General features: G+C 50.3%; 1 protein-coding gene across 1 annotated transcript; it reads right to left on the bottom strand.

Annotated features, from left to right (window-relative positions):
• Nucleotides 1-13,791: 13,791 nt before the first annotated feature.
• LOC130022393 (zinc finger protein 420-like) lies at nt 13,792-16,475 on the bottom strand (the record flags this gene model as incomplete). Its single annotated transcript, XM_056113144.1, has 2 exons — nt 13,792-14,048; nt 15,404-16,475. Coding segments are annotated over 2 exons (1,329 nt in total), but the record flags the coding sequence as incomplete, so codon positions are not given.
• Nucleotides 16,476-17,237: the final 762 nt, after the last annotated feature.

Below are 17,237 nucleotides of genomic sequence, written 5' to 3'. Positions count from 1 at the left end.
ATAATTTCCACATTCTTCTCTCTACTTTGATTACATTCAATATTTTGACATGAGACCCACCATTATTATTTGGGATTTTACCTCAGCACTCAGATCTGACGAAAATGCAACAGCAGACTATTCTTTTTCAATTGCTGGTTAAAAATAACATATGATTTTGGAATTCTGAAATTTTGACAACTAAATCTGAAGGGATTTCTGCCAAAACCTGCTGGGTTCCGAGATTTGTTCCTGAGTCTCTGGGACTATGGCCATTAAACAGATTTACCACAAGCCAGAGAGGCGGTTCATGAGAATGACATAGGTTCATGTTGGGGTGGGGAGGAATTGGGAGGCTCCACCCCATCCTGAGAGGCTCCATGTATCTTCCTGAGTGTGGGCCCAAACCTGACTTTCCAAAGGCCTTTGGAGGATGGAGGCCACCGAGCCACCAAGTCGGAGCAGTTGGGGGTACAGCACCAATTCCTCCTGGGGTGGACCGGGGACAGTAACCTACTGCAGGGTCCAGATGCATTTCTGCTAAAACGCGCTGGCTTTCGAAATTTGTCTCTGAATCTCTGGGATCAGAGCCATTAGGCACCTTGATCACGAGCCACAGAGGTCAATCATAGGTGCCAGACAACTCGGGTTTTCGTTGGGGTGGGGAGAAAAGTGCCGGCTCCACCACCATCCAGTTAGGCCTGCATATCTCCTCACAAAAGTCCCAAACATAACCGTCCAGAAGCAATAAGAGATGGCAGCCACTGAGCCTCCAGGCACGAAACCTATTGCCACCTGAAATACCCAGCTTTGGTAACCTACTGTGGGGACCAGACACATTTCTGCTGCAAGCCGCTGGGTTCTGAGATTTGTTACTGAGAGTCTGGGATCATGGCCGAGTGATAAAGAGCCAGAGTCCGTACATGGGCAGAGACTCGGGGTCTCATTGAGGTGGGGAGGAAAGGGCAGAGTCCACCCCAATCCCATGAGGCTCTGCATGTCTTGTCACTGCAGGCCCAAACCTGTCTGTCCAATGGCCTCTGGAAGATGGTGGCCACTGAGCCACCAAGTGGGATCAGGTGGAGATACAAACCCTTTCCCCCTTGTGGTGATCTGTCACTGGTAGCTCATTGCGGGAACCGGGAGCATCTCTGCAAAAAGCTTCTGGGTTCCGAGATTTGTCTCTGACTCTCTAGGATCATAGCCTTTAAGCAGTTTGGTCAGGAATCAGAGAGACCTGGCCTCCAATTATATAGCTGAGCCGGAAATGGTTTGTTGATGTGTCACGCACATACCTAACTTTTGGCCGTTTACTTTCTTGGAAGACTTTGCCCAAAGTTTTTGTTGTCTGGCCAAAGGCACAGCATCATTTCAGAGTATCTGGAAGTCTGATGGTGCCATCGGGCTGCTGATGCACTCGCCTTACAGGCACAGACTGACCTGTTGGTGGTACCATACACGCAGAAAGTAGAAATTCTATATATGGAAAAAAAACTCCAATAGTGGGGTTGGACTCACTGTAAAGCGAGTAGGATGCTTGCCTTGCTGGTAAAGGTAAAGGTAAAGGCCCTCTCGTTGTTCGTCAATTTCCTTGATCGTGCCTTGCTGATGCATGTCAAACCTCCCCATCCCATAGGAACCCAGAAACACCACAGAATAATTCCTGAGCTGCAGAACCAGAAGTAACCTTGAGCATCAAAGAATCCCTTCCAACTCCCCTGAATAAAAAAAGCTATTAAAATTAATCCAAAGAGGGGCTGAAGTGATAGCAGAGTGGGTAGGACATTTGACTTGCACGTGACCTATCCGGGTTCGAATCCCAGCAAAAATATGGTCCCCTGAGCTTTACCAGGAGTAATTCATGAGTGCATAAGCCAGGAGTAACCCCATGTGCAACGCTGGGTGTGACCCAAAAAGCAAAAAAAAAAATAATAATCCAAAGACTAAATTTTCAGAGGCAAATACTCTCACTTGTCCAAACCCCAGCACAGAAGCCAATGAAACTGACCGAACGCAAAAGTGTCCCTTTCCTTTGTGGGCTGCCCGTGAACATATCTGGAGTTTTGATAAGTGTTATGGCTAGTCCAAAGGCTCCAAACAGGGTCCTGTAGAGTCTGGAGCAGGGAGGAATGAGATGACCAAGACCCCCACTCTCTTCAGCTCCTCACACCAAGGCTTGAAATCCATATGCCCACCCTCCAGTGCCATCTTGGAACTGGATGCAATCGTGGCTGCACGGGCCCTCAGGATAACGCACCCTTACCCATGACACCTGAGCCACAGAACAGCATCCAATGCACCCCTCAAAAGCTCCACATCCACTAAATCCTGGATATCCAGAAAAAGTAAGAAACAAGCGTGAATGCACCATAGAAGCTGGCGTGACCTGGCGCTCAAGTTCCCAAACCAGGATTTTCAGGGGGCTCAAGCATTCCAAATCCTAACACAGGAAAGACTGAAGAATGGAGGTTTTCCTGTTTTTCCATTTTCAATGTATTGAATGCTGCATCTTGGTTTCTGCCATAATTCCTGCTAACCAGTCCCTCTGGGCCAAGCCAGAAGCATAGCAAACAATAACAGAGTAGTGAGCCATGACAGCTCTGAGCAGGGGGGTGTTTCTGTACCAGTTTAATCAGTCACCTTCCTCCTTATTTTGTTCACCATGACCCATAATTTACAAGTTAACACACAAGAAATTCCAAGCACAAGAATACTGGAATAGGTGCAGCCCGGGTGAAAATCAGCAGGCTTCAGCAAAGGACTTCCCATATTCCTTACATATACACGGTTCTCTCCACTGTGAATTCTCCTATGTACAGTCAATTGTGAGGATGAAGTAAAGGCCGTTCCGCATTCCTTACATATATATGGTTTCTCTCCATGCGGGGGACCCCGCCAGACCACTCTCCGGCCTGCGGAGGTGGCCCTAGGATCCGTAGGTGCTGGGAAGGACCGACCGAATGAACACGAGACACAAGAGACAGAATGTAGCTCAGAAAAAGAGAGAAAAAGGGACAGACTTTATTGGGGGAAATCAGGGAATATATTCATTAGTGAGGCAGCTACACAGAAGGTGGTGCCCATATATGGTTAGGGAGGTTTGTTACACAAAGGGCTATGTCCGTATGATTTATAGGCATCACATACTAGGCAAGAGATAGCTACTTCTTGTTATCACCATACCTCAAGGTAACCATACCTAGCACTGGCCTTGCTTGTTGCAAGTCACGTGGCACAGGCTGTGCCTGTTGCAGGTCACGTAGCACAGGCACTTAGGCCTTGGTCAGTTAAAGGGCCAGCTTCCCACATCTCCCCCTTCCTTTATTATAAAAGACGCCAGCTAGGGGGAGCATTGACTGGGCCCCTCCTAAATATCCAGAATACCTCTGTTTTGCGGAGGGGAGGAGAGTAGACAAAGCCCGTTTTCCCCTGATCACCCTACTAGTGGAGGGGAGTCGCGGAAAAGGGCCAGCGCTAGGCAGAGGAAACCTCCATGCAGGCCCAGTGTACTCCACAGGGAGTCGGAATCAGCCATGAGGCCTCCCTTGCAGTGCTTTGCCAGACACCTAGCGGCTGAACAGAATGGAATAGGGTAAAGTCCGACTCTTTCATACCCAAATTGTCAGATCAGAGAAGGGAAGGGGAGCTGGCCATGAACAACTCAAGGTTGGGTCCAACTAAATATGACCTGCGAGCCGTCCTCTGTAGCAGCAGAATGTGCAGCCGTATGGTCTAGGGGAGCATCTTCCATTGCCAGGCGGTGATAATGCACCTGTATAGGGTTGGTAGATAGAGAAGCTATCTGCTGTCTAACAAAAGCGGTAATTCGGTTAAAAATGCAGGGGCCCACCGTAGCAATCAATAAAAGGGCAGTCAGGGGACCCAAGAGTGGCAACAAGTAAGGAAGTAGAGTGTGCAGGACCCACCCAGAGCTAGAAGACTCACGTTCCCGACGTCTCCGCTCTAAACCTTCCCTTAATTCTCGCATGGAGTTTTTAATCACTCCACTGTGGTTAACATAAAAGCAACACTCTTCCCCCAAGGCAGCACACAATCCCCCCTCTTTCATAAAAAGCAAGTCCAGTCCTCTGCGGTTTTGAAGAGCAACTTCCGAAAGAGATGTCAGAGAATCCTCGAGGTGAGAGATGGATTGTTCAAGGCGCTCTAAATCGGCATCCACAGCAGCGCGAAGTGTAGCTAGACCGGAGTGCTGAGATGCCAGGGCGGCGATGCCTGTGCCGGCGCCTGCAAGGCCAAGGGTGAACAGTGTGGCAATGGTGATGGCGGAGACAGGCTCACGGCGGAATCGGTGGGGTGAGGCAACATCGCGCGGGGACCAGTAATCATAAAGGGTGGAAGCTGGGTGGTACAAAATACGGGGTACCACCAGAACAGTCATACAGAATTCTGAAGAGGAGTCAAAAACAGAGGCTGCGAGATGAGGAGTCAGGCCTGTCACTGAACATAGCCACCAGGCATCCTCGGTCGGGGTTACCCAGGTGGTGGGGGGAAAACGCGGGTCTGGAGTGATCCGGGTGCAGTGGCTTACGTAGGCTGAAGGAACAGAGCCGATGCAGTGGCCGGAGCCAGAGGTCGAGGATAGAGAAAGGTGAGGATATCGAGGTCCCAAAGGGGGTCCCCAAGACGAGGGAGGCGAAAGAGAGATACCATAGGAAGCATTGTGGCCAATAGCATCAAAAAACGGGGGGGCCGGTTGAAGGCAAAGCCAGCAGGATTCCGTAAGTGTTGGGGAAGTTGCATTCAAGGATGCAAAGGAGGCGGCCACTAGGGCCTTGAGGGCGTCCACAGAACTAGACGGGAGAGGTGGCAGAAATGGCGGGGAGGAGGGGAAGGAAGGGGGAAATGTGGGAAATGTGGGAAGTGTCTGTCTGATCTTTGGAGTTGTAACGGGGACAGGTGGATGGAGTGCGGGAGGCGAAGGTGATGGACCAGGCTGTGCATCAGGGAGGGCTTGGGATACGGTACGGCGAAGACGGAGAAACCACCCGATCGGGTGCCCTGCTGGGGTCGAGCCACTCAAGGTGACTCCCCAGACCAGGCCGTTAGCGGCCCACCGGGAAGGGGGAAGGGTTCTCCCTGCTAGGGTGAAAGAAAGCCGAAAATTCCTACAAGTGGAGTCGCCTGCAGGGGGGCGACAGCTGGATTGACCAGCGGGAGCAGAGAGGTGAGAATAGGAGATGTAATCTGGGCGAGTGCCGAGAGCCCTGACGGCTGTGCTGGAGGACGCACAGGCTTTTGTGGCACAGAAGTAAACTCGGTCATCCCCGCACGCAGGATCCGACGTGTGTCCAGGGCACAAGAAATGTGGCATGGACCAGCTGGAAACACACGCTGACTTGGGCACCGGGGTGCTGTAGTTATTAGCTACATGACAGTAGTCTACCTCTAAGTTAGGGAACCAAGAGAGGGTTTGGAGAGCGCATCGCTTCTGAATGAGTGAGGAAACTGCATGACGGGGAGAGTCGAATGTTTGTAGTTGTTCAAAGTACACCTCCCAGCAGATGGGGAGTGGCTTATAATCAGCAGAGTTAGCGGGAGTCGAGGAAGGCTGCTCCGTCGGAGTAGCGCTTCTGGGCAGAGACTGGGGAAAGGTCCTGCGAATGCCAAAGAGAAGACCAGGGGCTGTTCCAGCATACAGACGCAATCCCCAAAGAAGGCCACCCCCGGCCCAACTAGAGAAGGCTAGTGCCCTGCCATTAGGTGTATAGGAAATGCGAAGAAGTTTACAATAGCGATCACCCGCAGGGAGCTGGCATGGGACAGTACCAGGATACCTCTGTGCTGAAGAAAGAGTGATTAAATCGGAGGTGGAGGAACGAACCCAAGAAGCAGTACCAGTGGTCTCGCAGCCCCAACGCTTGCAGAAAAAATCAGTGGCATCTCCACATCCTGAGACCCTCTTATGTCCGGGGCAGGCGTAGTTTTCTGTTTCCCACTTAGCCCGGCAGGAGGGACGCCAGGACAGGGGAATGAGTGAGCAGAAGTCCACCTCTAAGTCAGGAAACCAGGAGAGGGTTTGTAAGGCGCACTGAGAAAGAACACTCCGGTCTCCATCTGCTTCTCGTGCGAAGACTTGCCAGCAGATAGGAATTGCCCGGTGGGGTTCAGCAGGCAGGGCGTAGGGCTTATGAAGGTTCCATGGGGTCAGCAGAGTCAGGGTCAGAGGCAAGAGGATGTTCCTTGGGGCTGACATCTGAAAGAAAGGGAGAATGTTTCTCAGGGCCTTCAGGATCCCTGGAAGGAATTATAAGATCTGTTTGCCGGAGCAGCCTCTCTGGGAGCCAACGTGCAGCTCCCTCACGAGTGTCATAGACACAGGCGTGTCCCCTGCCCCAGATCAGGACTGGGTCCGGGCCATGCCACTGAGCCGTGAGTGGATCCTTCCATTTAGCCATAGCATAGGAGTTTTTTGAATTAAAATGCCAGAAACGATCTGCAGCGCTACGGCCATCCTTGTCCAGACTTAGGAAGTTGAACACAAACTGTACATGGGACAACAGCGTCTTAGGAGAGCTGGAGGCAACATATAGGTCTCTTTCCTTTATCAATTTGGAGATATACATTTTAAGAGTAGAGTGGGCTCTTTCCACAATGCCCTGGCCTTGCGGGTTGTAAGGAATTCCAGTGGTATGCTGAATTTGGAGCTTCTTACAAAAGTCCTGGAACCTCTTCCCTGTATAACCCGGGCCATTGTCCGTCTTGATGCACTGCGGCTTCCCCAGGACAGATAGGCAGTAAAGGACGTGATTGATAACATTCTTAGAGGCCTCGCCTGTCTGAGCAGATGCACATATGTACCCGCTAAAGGTATCTATCACCACATGGACATATCTAAACCGTCCAAAAGAAGAGACATGAGTAACATCCATTTGCCAGAGCGCATTAGGAACCAGCCCCCTGGGGTTAACTCCCAGGTGGGGTGTAGGTAGAAAGGTTACACAAGACTGGCACTGTTTTACGATTTGTCGGGCCTGCTCTCGAGAGATTTTAAACATCATTCTTAAAGTATTAGCATTAAGGTGATGAAGTGCATGAGCCTTAGTGGCCTCTGATACGGGGTCCGGACTGGCAATAGAGGCTGCAATCAGCCGAGTAGCCTGATCAGCCCTGTCGTTGCCTTCAGATAGTGGGCCGGGGAGCCCGGAATGGGCTCTCAGATGGCCTATAAAAAAGGGGAGACAGCGGGAGCGGATGCACTGTTGGATCTGTAAGAACAAACTGGTCGCCTGAGAGGATTCCTTAATATAGCTGATAGTTTCAAGGAGCGGGACAGAAAAGGCTACATAGGCACTATCTGTGTATAGATTAAAGGCTGTCTGGGGGAAGTCTTGAAAAACTTTACAAACAGCCGACAGCTCCACCAATTGGGCAGATGTATAGTCTGTGCGAAAAGAGACGATGTTCTCTTGGTGCACGTACGCTGCCATCCCACTAGAAGATCCGTCAGTGAAGATAGTGGGAGCCTCGGGGATGGGATTATAGCTAGTGACAGTGGGGAAGATCCATCTGTGGGTCTTGCAGAATTGAATCAGTCTGTCTGGAGGGTAATGATTATCTATGAGTCCCTGGAAGGAGACACAGGCTATGGGCCAGTCATCGGAATTCTGGAGTAGCCAGTTTACCTGGTCCCGGTCGTAGGGCTGAATGATGGTGGTCGGCTCCAAGCCGAAGTATTTTCTGCAATATTCCCTCCCTAGTCTAATTAATGAGGAAACAAGGAGGTAATAGGGAGTGAGGACACGTCTGGGGGTCGAGGGTAGAGACAACCAGGAAACGGGATGGGTCTGCCAAACAAGACCTGTAGGAGAGTGTGGGGTCGCAAAAATTATCAGAGAAAAGGGGAGCTCATAGTTCAGGGCAACAATAAACTGTTCATCAATGGCGCGCTCTACAAGGGCAAGGGCGCGTCGGGCGTCATATGTAAGTGTACGGGGAGAATTAGGATCGGGATCGCCCCTAAGGGTGTCAAATAGAGGCTTAAGATCATCTTGTGTCAGCTTAAGGCAGGGTCGGAGCCAATTAATATTGCCTAATAGCTGCTGAAAGTCATTTAAAGTCTTCAATGTGGATGTCATGAGCTGAGCTTTCTGGACTCTGATTCTAGATCGGTTGATTTGAAAGCCTAAGAAGGAGTAGGAGTCACTCATCTGAATTTTGTCTTGAGCTATGGAAAACCCTGCTTGAGTTAGGGTGTCAATCATATGACTGCAGCAACGCATAACTTCATCTGGGTGCGGGCCAGCAAGCAGGATATCATCCATATAATGGACTACGTAAAGATCCGGCCATTGTTCCCTGACCAGGGCCAGAACACTCGCAACAAACTTCTGACATAAGGTGGGACTGTTGGCCATACCCTGAGGTAGCACCTTCCACTGAAACCGCTTCATCGGGCCTCTGAAATTTGTGACGGGAACACTGAATGCAAATCGAGGGCGATCAGCAGGGTGGAGGGGGATTGAGAAAAAACAGTCCTTTAGGTCAATAACGATCTTGTGCCATAGGGCGGGGATGGCCACAGGGGATGGCAAGCCAGGCTGTAATGCTCCAAAGACCACCATGGTCTTGTTTACTGCCCTTAGATCTTGGAGCAGACGCCACTTCCCCGATTTCTTCTTGATCACAAAGATGGGCGTGTTCCAGGGGGAGTTGGTAGGTTCTATGTGTCCAGCAGCGAGCTGCTCCTGCACTAGCGCCTCCGCTGCGGCTAGTTTTTCTGAGGACAGGGGCCATTGATCTACCCACACAGGGTCATCTGATCGCCAGATAATCTTATCAGCGTGGGGTACAGGCAAGTCAATGGCCATTATGGTAAATTTCCCAGTCCTAGTCGTCCCACAGAGGGGGGAGGCATCACGGGCTCAGTGAGACCCTGGGAGTGCCTTCCCAGACCTTGGCCAGGAAGATAGCCCTGTTGAAGTAAAAGATCTAGGCCTTTGGTATCTACTAGGATCAGGTCCATTTGGGACAGGACGTCCCTCCCCCAGAGATTAACAGGCAGGTCGGGGAGGACATAGGGGCGGACGTGGCCTTCCTTTCCTTCGGGGGTCTGCCACTTGAGCTCAGCTGAGCTCAACATCGGGTTTTTTGAATGGCCAATTCCCTGCAGGTGTGTTAAAGAGGGGGAGATTGGCCATTCTGGCGGCCAGTCCCTGGTAGTAATGATGGTAGTATCAGCTCCAGTATCTATAAGGCCGGTAAAAGATCTGCCTGAGATGGTGAGAGTCAGGAGTGGCTTACACTCCTGTATAACCTGAGCCCAGAACACCCCCGGTGGCGGGGGGCCGGTGGCGCCAGGGGTGGCGCTGGGTGGGATAAGGAGCAATTCAGCAATGCGGGCACCCAGATCTATACTCAGGAATGAGGACGTAGTCGCGGCCATAACGCTAAGCTGGCCAGTGAGAGTATCATCTATAGTGCCGGGGAGGACCTGGAATCCCTCCAATATAAGATTCCCCCTCCCGATAATGAGGCCAACCATTCCAGCAGGCAGGGGCCCCTGGAAATTGACTGGGATGGGCTGAGGTCCCTGTGCCTGGGTTAGGATTGTGGGGGAGGTGGTACGGAGGTCCAATTTGGAGCTGCCTGGGATGGCGCGCAGGAGGGAATGGAAACCTGAGGCTGAACAATGGCCGGAGGCGGCAGGGATTGAGGGGGAAGAAAGGGGAGTGCCCCAGTTGCCTGCTGCATTACGGGGCCCTGGGGCCGGCCCCGCGACAAGTTTCCCGGGCGAGAGACAACTTCAACCCGGCACTCTGATGCCAAGTGGTACCCATTCTTACACTTGGGGCATAATTTCTGGGGTACACGCGCCCTCCCCCGCTCTGGGCAGTGACGCCAGAGATGACCAGGCTTGTTACAGCCAAAGCAGACTCTAGGGTTGGCCGGAGCGGTCACTGGAGTATAGGTCAAATTTTTAAAGGCCGCCCCAATAGCCAGTCCCATTCTTTGAGAGGCCGGGTCTACATCGGCGCATAGGCGGAGGTAGTCAGAGAGGGTCTTGCCCCATTTGTGGGGACGGAGGACGCCCTGGCAGACAGAATTAGCATTTTCATAGGCTAGGTGGCGAATAAAGTCATTATCAGTGTCGCCTCCCCCCAGGAGGCGCTCAGCAGCCTCCACCAGGTGGCCAACAAAGTCATTGTAGGGCTCGTTAGGGCCCTGACGGACTTTGGCAAGAGAGGTGACAACGGAACTCTTTGTTGGGAGACCTTTCCAAGCCTTCAAGGCTGCTGCCTGAATCTGCGTGAGAAGGCCGGGGGGAAACTGAGCCTGAACCTCATTAGAGGAAAAGGGAGCGTTACCCAGGAATTTGCTCAGTACCCAGGAGGAGGAGGACCCTCCCGTAGCAAGATTCCGCCTGGCCATATCCTGACAACGATCATGATAGTCTGCCTTCCAGAGTAGATAATCCCCGCGGCTTAAAACAGCACGGGTCAGGGAAAACCAATCGTTAGGGGTGAGCCAGGTCTCACTAAGGGAATCTAAGAGGCTCAGAGTAAAGGGAGCGGTTGGGCCACAGGAGGTAACAGCATCCTTAATGTCTTTAATATCACTAAATTTCAGCCTTTTATAGCGCTGTCGCCCATGGGCTTCCGTGTGGGTCTCCCCTGGCTCGGGATCCCTCTCGTCCCTACCCAGATTAGGAGCCTCCTTGATGCCCTCGCGGTCTTCTGGGGAATCTGCCTCTTGGGCTGCTCCCTCCCTCTCCTCCCCTGAAGGGGCTTGAGATGAGAGGCGTCTACCAGACCGGAGAGCAGGAAAGATCTGAGGGGCCTGCGGGGGAGCTTTAAGCGGCTGGCTCTGTGAATCGGGTGGGGCTTTTGGGGATAGATCAAGTTGCCTGATTTGCCCCAGGAGGTCCAGGAATTCCTTCTTTTGTTGCAAAAAGGAGCGAAGCACTTGCGCTTCTTGCGCCAAGCGGTGGGTAGCAAGATGAAAGTCGGAACCCACAAAGGACGGTGAAAGATAATTGCTCGCCCCGAGATAGACCTCCGGATTGTACGGAGGGGGGCGGAGAGGGGAGGCAAGAGGGACCTTTGGGGGCCTCTCCGCTGTACGAGAGCATGTGGCTGCATCCGTGAGGTCAGCAACGTTCTCCGGGGGAAGGGCATCAGAGTCCAAGGAACGCAGAGGGGAGTGCTTGGGGAGGGGATCCCTGATGGCTGGATATATGCGTGGCACCAAACACTCAGAGGGGTCAGGCTGAGAGCCCGCGGGAGATTTCTCGGGTGGCTCCTCAGGGGGCATAGGGATGGATACGGAGGGACAGGGGGATCTACGAGGTTCCTCTGATTCTGCGAGGGGGGTGGGGGAAACAGAAGGCGGGCGAGAAGGCATGCGGGAATGAGGGTTAGAAGGGCGATAATCTTTAAGAAAGGTCTCAGAGTCTTGAACTACCTGGTGAGCGTCTGACTGAACATGTCGGACGCGAAGGACCTCATTAATGAGATTCCAATAAGAGAAAGTCGGAACGGGGATTTTCTCGGGACCAAACGTCCTGTAATAGTCTTTAAGACAGTCTCCTACATGGCCCCAACGTTTCTCATCGATGGTGCCCCCTTGAGGGAACCAGGGACAGATCTCCTCAATGAGAAGAAAAAAATCTACGAGATCCTTTTTCTTGACCCGGATACCCCGGTGCTTAAGGGATGTCTTTAAACCACGAATAAACAATTCCTTCTTGCTTAAACTCTGACCCATTTTCAGAGGTCAGGAAAAACAGCGTTCAAAAATACAGATACACACGAATAGAAAATAAGAAATATAAGACAGATGAAAAGAAATATAAGGCAGACAAGACATAGAGAGAGACAAGACAGGAGATGGGTCACTGGAAGGCTGTCCCCTGCGTGAATACTTGGGAGAAACAGACGAGAGACACAGGGGAGGCCCAACAAAGGGGCCCACACAGGTGCTTGCCTGGCCAGTGGGAAACTTAGCCGTAGTGGATCAGCCAAAGGTGACTTGCGGCCGACGTCTAAGTCAGCACCACCATAGACCATATGTTTCCCGTGGAACCGCAGACAGCCCAACCGGATTCCGTAGCCTTTTTGGGGACCTTAAGGGTGCCCAGCCGTGGAACCACAAACTCGAATCAGAGGCGAGGACGCCCCTGACCGCTCATTCACTCACACACACATTCCACAAAGGACACGACAAAGGGGCGCAGGGGGGCCTTATCCAACCCAGTGACTGTCTCATATACCTCATATGAGACTGAACACTCAATTGTAACACAGACAGGAGGACTAGAAGGCAGAAAAGAAAAACATGAATAGAGACGAGACAGGAGATGGGTCACTGGAAGGCTGAAGCCCCGCGTGAATACCTGGGAGAAACAGACGAGAGACACGGGGAGGCCCCACAAAGGGGCCCACTCAGATGCTTGCCTGGCCGGTGGGAAACTTAGCCGTAGTGGATCAGCCAGAGGTGACTTGCGGCCGACGTCTAAGTCAGCACCACCATAGACCATATGTTTCCCGTGGAATCGCAGGCAGCCCAACCGGGTTCCGTAGCCTTCTCGGGGACCTTAAGGGTGCCCAGCCGTGGAACCACAAACTCGAATCAGAGGCGAGAACGCCCCTGACCGCTCATTCACTCACACACACATTCCACAAAGGACACAACAAAGGAGCGCGGGGGAGCCTTATCCAACCCAGTGACCGTCTCATATACCTCATATGAGACTGAACACTCAGTTCTCCCCTTATACCACCCCGTCAACCTCAATAACGAGGCAGGGGCTAATTCCCACTCGGCCTCGAACGAGATGGGGATCTTCCCACTCGGCCTTGAACGAGACGGGGATTTTTGATTAGGCGCGCACTTACTTCTCTGTGAGTCCCGGTGGCCACCGCTTGCAGAAGGGGAGTTCGGAGGTCGTCTCCCAGACACCGCCCCGCGTGGGCGCCAGTTGCGGGGGGGCCCCGCCAGACCACTCTCCGGCCTGCGGAGGTGGCCCTAGGATCCGTAGGTGCTGGGAAGGACCGACCGAATGAACACGAGACACAAGAGACAGAATGTAGCTCAGAAAAAGAGAGAAAAAGGGACAGACTTTATTGGGGGAAATCAGGGAATATATTCATTAGTGAGGCAGCTACACAGAAGGTCGTGCCCATATATGGTTAGGGAGGTTTGTTACACAAAGGGCTATGTCCGTATGATTTATAGGCATCACATACTAGGCAAGAGATAGCTACTTCTTGTTATCACCATACCTCAAGGTAACCATACCTAGCACTGGCCTTGCTTGTTGCAAGTCACGTGGCACAGGCTGTGCCTGTTGCAGGTCACGTAGCACAGGCACTTAGGCCTTGGTCAGTTAAAGGGCCAGCTTCCCACATCCTGCGTGACCTGGCGCTCAAGTTCCCAAACCAGGATTTTCAGGGGGCTCAAGCATTCCAAATCCTAACACAGGAAAGACTGAAGAATGGAGGTTTTCCTGTTTTTCCATTTTCAATGTATTGAATGCTGCATCTTGGTTTTTGCCATAATTCCTGCTAACCAGTCCCTCTGGGCCAAGCCAGAAGCATAGCAAACAATAACAGAGTAGTGAGCCATGACAGTTCTGAGCAGGGGGGTGTTTCTGTACCAGTTTAATCAGTCACCTTCCTCCTTATTTTGTTCACCATGACCCATAATTTACAAGTTAACACACAAGAAATTCCAAGCACAAGAATACTGGAATAGGTGCAGCCCGGGTGAAAATCAGCAGGCTTCAGCAAAGGACTTCCCATATTCCTTACATATCCACAGTTCTCTCCCACTGTGAATTCTCCTATGTACAGTCAATTGTGAGGATGAAGTAAAGGCCGTTCCGCATTCCTTACATATATATGGTTTCTCTCCAGTGTGAATTCTCCTATGTACAGTAAGTTTTGAGGATGTAGCAAAGGCCTTCCCACATTCCTTAGATACATTAAGGTTCTCTCCAGTGTGAATTCTCCTATGTATACTGAGGCCTGAGGATCGAGTAAAGGCCTTTCCACATTTCTTACATATATATGGTTTCTGTCTAGTGTGAATACTTCTATGGATACTGAGGCCTGAGGAAGAGTAAAGGCCTTTCCACATTACTTACTTATGTATGGTGTTGGGTAACATTGCTTTGTCCTTCAAGAAGCTTAGGCTTTATCTGGTTACACCCACCTCAGTGCTCCTGAAGCACTTCCACTTCCATTGTGTTTATCTGTAAACAGTCTTCTCTATGCTCTCCCACCCAGTTAATCAGCTTTCCCCTTAATCAGACTTTGTTAATTTGTAAGATCAGTTTCCCAGAAATCTATGATTTTATATGTATGAGTGAAATATTGCCTTTCTCCTCTCCTTATGCCTTATGAACAGTTTACTTTAAAGTAATATCCTTTTTGTATAGATACAGGAAGACCGTTAACATTATGCTTTGTAATTTAGGATTTGATTGGCCTTGAATATTATTCACTCCTGGGCATCTGCTTTCTCGACTTAAGCCTCAGTTGCCCATAGTTCCTAACACCCCAAAAGCAGGGTCCCGACGAGGGACTGAATGGACCCAGGGCAAGCAGTGAGCTACCCTGGCAGCGAAATGGGCCAGGCCAAGGTGCCACGATTCTTAACTATAAGTTAAGAGTTTGATCATAGACAAATGCTGTCATGATCCAACGTAACGACAAGACTAGGATCCTGCTAGGGGTGGGAAAGACTATCTGGCCTGAGCACCGCAGTCTGAGATCAAGATGGCCCTAGGAGAGCAATTCTATAAGTTTAAGATATTTCTTACTGTATCCATACAAAATGATTTATATAATATTTTATATGCTTGTCGGACAAGGAGAGGAGAGGCACGCCCATGGAATTCTGCTCGAGGGTGGGTCCTCCTGCTAAGGAAGGATCTGTCCTAGGAGCGGTCTTCCCTGAGGCTAAGATTTCTACCCCTGTTGATCTCCACCCCTATTGATTGTGACCGCACCTATGTAATTGTTTTTCCCCAATTCCTCAGGAGAGAGGATTTAACTGTACTGTAGGAGCGGGCAGGGGGGAAGGAGGAAGAGAGTTCAGAGAGCCAGAAGGAAGAAGAGAGTTCAGAGAGGATCAGAACCCAGACTCCAGAGAAGGAGGATGAAGGGGAATGGAGAAGGAGAATGAAGTAGCTGGGGGAGGAAGAATGGGGGCGGAGATAGAGAGACAGAGGAGAAGAGGAAAGAATCAGAATAAACTACGACTAATACCTACCAGCCTGGGCCTCGTTCCTTCCTCCGCCTGACCATCGCCATCGACCTCTCCGGGGTGGTAGAAGGGTGAGACTACTGAACGCGGGTGGCGGGAGAGATAGAGCCACCGCCGCTGTGTGGGTGCCGTGCCCCCCAAGTTGTGTGAGTTTACACATATGGTTTCTGTCTAGTGTGAATACTTCTATGGATACTGAGGCCTGAGGACTGAGTAAAGGCCTTTCCACATTCCTTACATATATACGGTTTATCTCCAGTGTGAATTCTTCTATGTACACTAAGTGCTGAGGCTACAGCAAAGGCCTTTCCACATTCCTTACATATATACGGTTTCTCTCCAGTGTGAATTCTCCTATGTACACGAAGTCTTGAGGATTCAGCAAAGGCCTTCCCACATTCCTTACAAATATACGGTTTCTCTCCAGTGTGAATTCTCCTATGTACACTAAAGTTTGAGGATTCAGCAAAGGACTTCCCACATTCCTTACATATATACGGTTTCTCTCCAGTGTGAATTCTCCTATGTACAGTAAGTCTTGAAGTTCTAGCAAAGGCCTTTCCACATTCCTTACATATATACGGTTTCTCTCCAGTGTGAATTCTCCTATGTACACGAAGTCTTGAGGATTCAGCAAAGGCCTTCCCACATTCCTTACATATATACGGCTTCTCTCCAGTGTGAATTCTCCTATGTACACTAAAGTTTGAGGGTTCAGCAAAGGACTTCCCACATTCCTTACATATATACGGTTTCTCTCCAGTGTGAATTCTCCTATGTACAGTCAGTCTTAAAGCTCTAGCAAAGGCCTTTCCACATTCCTTACATATATACGGTTTCTCTCCAGTGTGAATTCTCCTATGTATATTGAGGTCTGAAGATTGAGTAAAGGCCTTTCCACATTCCTTACATATATACGGTTTCTCTCCAGTGTGAATTCTCCTATGTATATTGAGGTCTGAGGATTGAGTAAAGGCCTTTCCACATTCCGTACATATATACGGTTTCTTTCCAGTGTGAATTCTCCTATGTACACTAAGACTTGAGGCTGCAGCACACGTCTTCCCACATTCCTTACATATATACGGTTTCTCTCCAGTGTGAATTCCCCTATGTACAGTAAGTCTTGAAGCTCTAGCAAAGGCCTTTCCACATTCCTTACATATATACGGTTTCTCTCCAGTGTGAATTCTCCTATGCATAATAAGATGTGATGATTGATCGAAGGCCTTCCCACATTCTTCACATGCAAAAGGTTTCGCTCCTGAATTTATATTCATATGGTCATGATGGAGTAACCCTTGACTCACACTTTGTTCTCGGGGCTGACTTTTCTGGGGATTCTGTCCACTGTGGTTTTCTAAGGGAACACCACAGTGCTGAGAACATGGGGAGGCTCCCCCACATTCCTTACACTTAGATGGGTTCTGCTCATGGTGATTGTGGTTGAGGGTATGTTGCTGTGAGGGACTCACTATAAACAGTGCTCCTCTCCCTAGTAGGTTCTCCACTGGGGAATTTTCTGTCTGTGAACTGAGAATAACACACTCCAAGGAACTTTTTCCAGGAGAGGGCTTCTTCAGAGTGAGGTAGCTCTCGCCATTCTGATCACCTTCAGAAGACATCCCGCCTGTCTCATCGTCCTCATGGGGTTGAGGGCAGGATTGTTCACACGAGACATTATCATACAGAGCAGGATCAGAGACATTCCACTCGGGGTGGAAGCTTTCCTGTAGAACAACAGAGGATTCTAATTATTGACTTATTCACTGAGTCTTCCTGTCAAAAAAAACTGAGCCCTTCAGATGTGGTTTCACACATATGCACCACAAAAATGCAATTACTGGCGTATGAATTGTCTATTAAATAACTTCATGTTATTGTAAGTTGGATACACAACATTGATGAATAGAGAGTCTGTAAATTCTGTGACTTTCCCCCCTTTAAATTAATGAAGGAATACAACTAGAAATAATTCCTTCTATAGAAAACGGACACATCAATTTCAAGAGAAAATGAAATACATCCCC

Source organism: Sorex fumeus, unplaced genomic scaffold (genome assembly GCF_029834395.1).
Source record: "Sorex fumeus unplaced genomic scaffold, SorFum_2.1 ptg000019l, whole genome shotgun sequence".
Classification (NCBI taxonomy): Eukaryota; Metazoa; Chordata; class Mammalia; order Eulipotyphla; family Soricidae; genus Sorex; species Sorex fumeus.
This window is presented reverse-complemented; position numbering and strand designations above follow the sequence as displayed.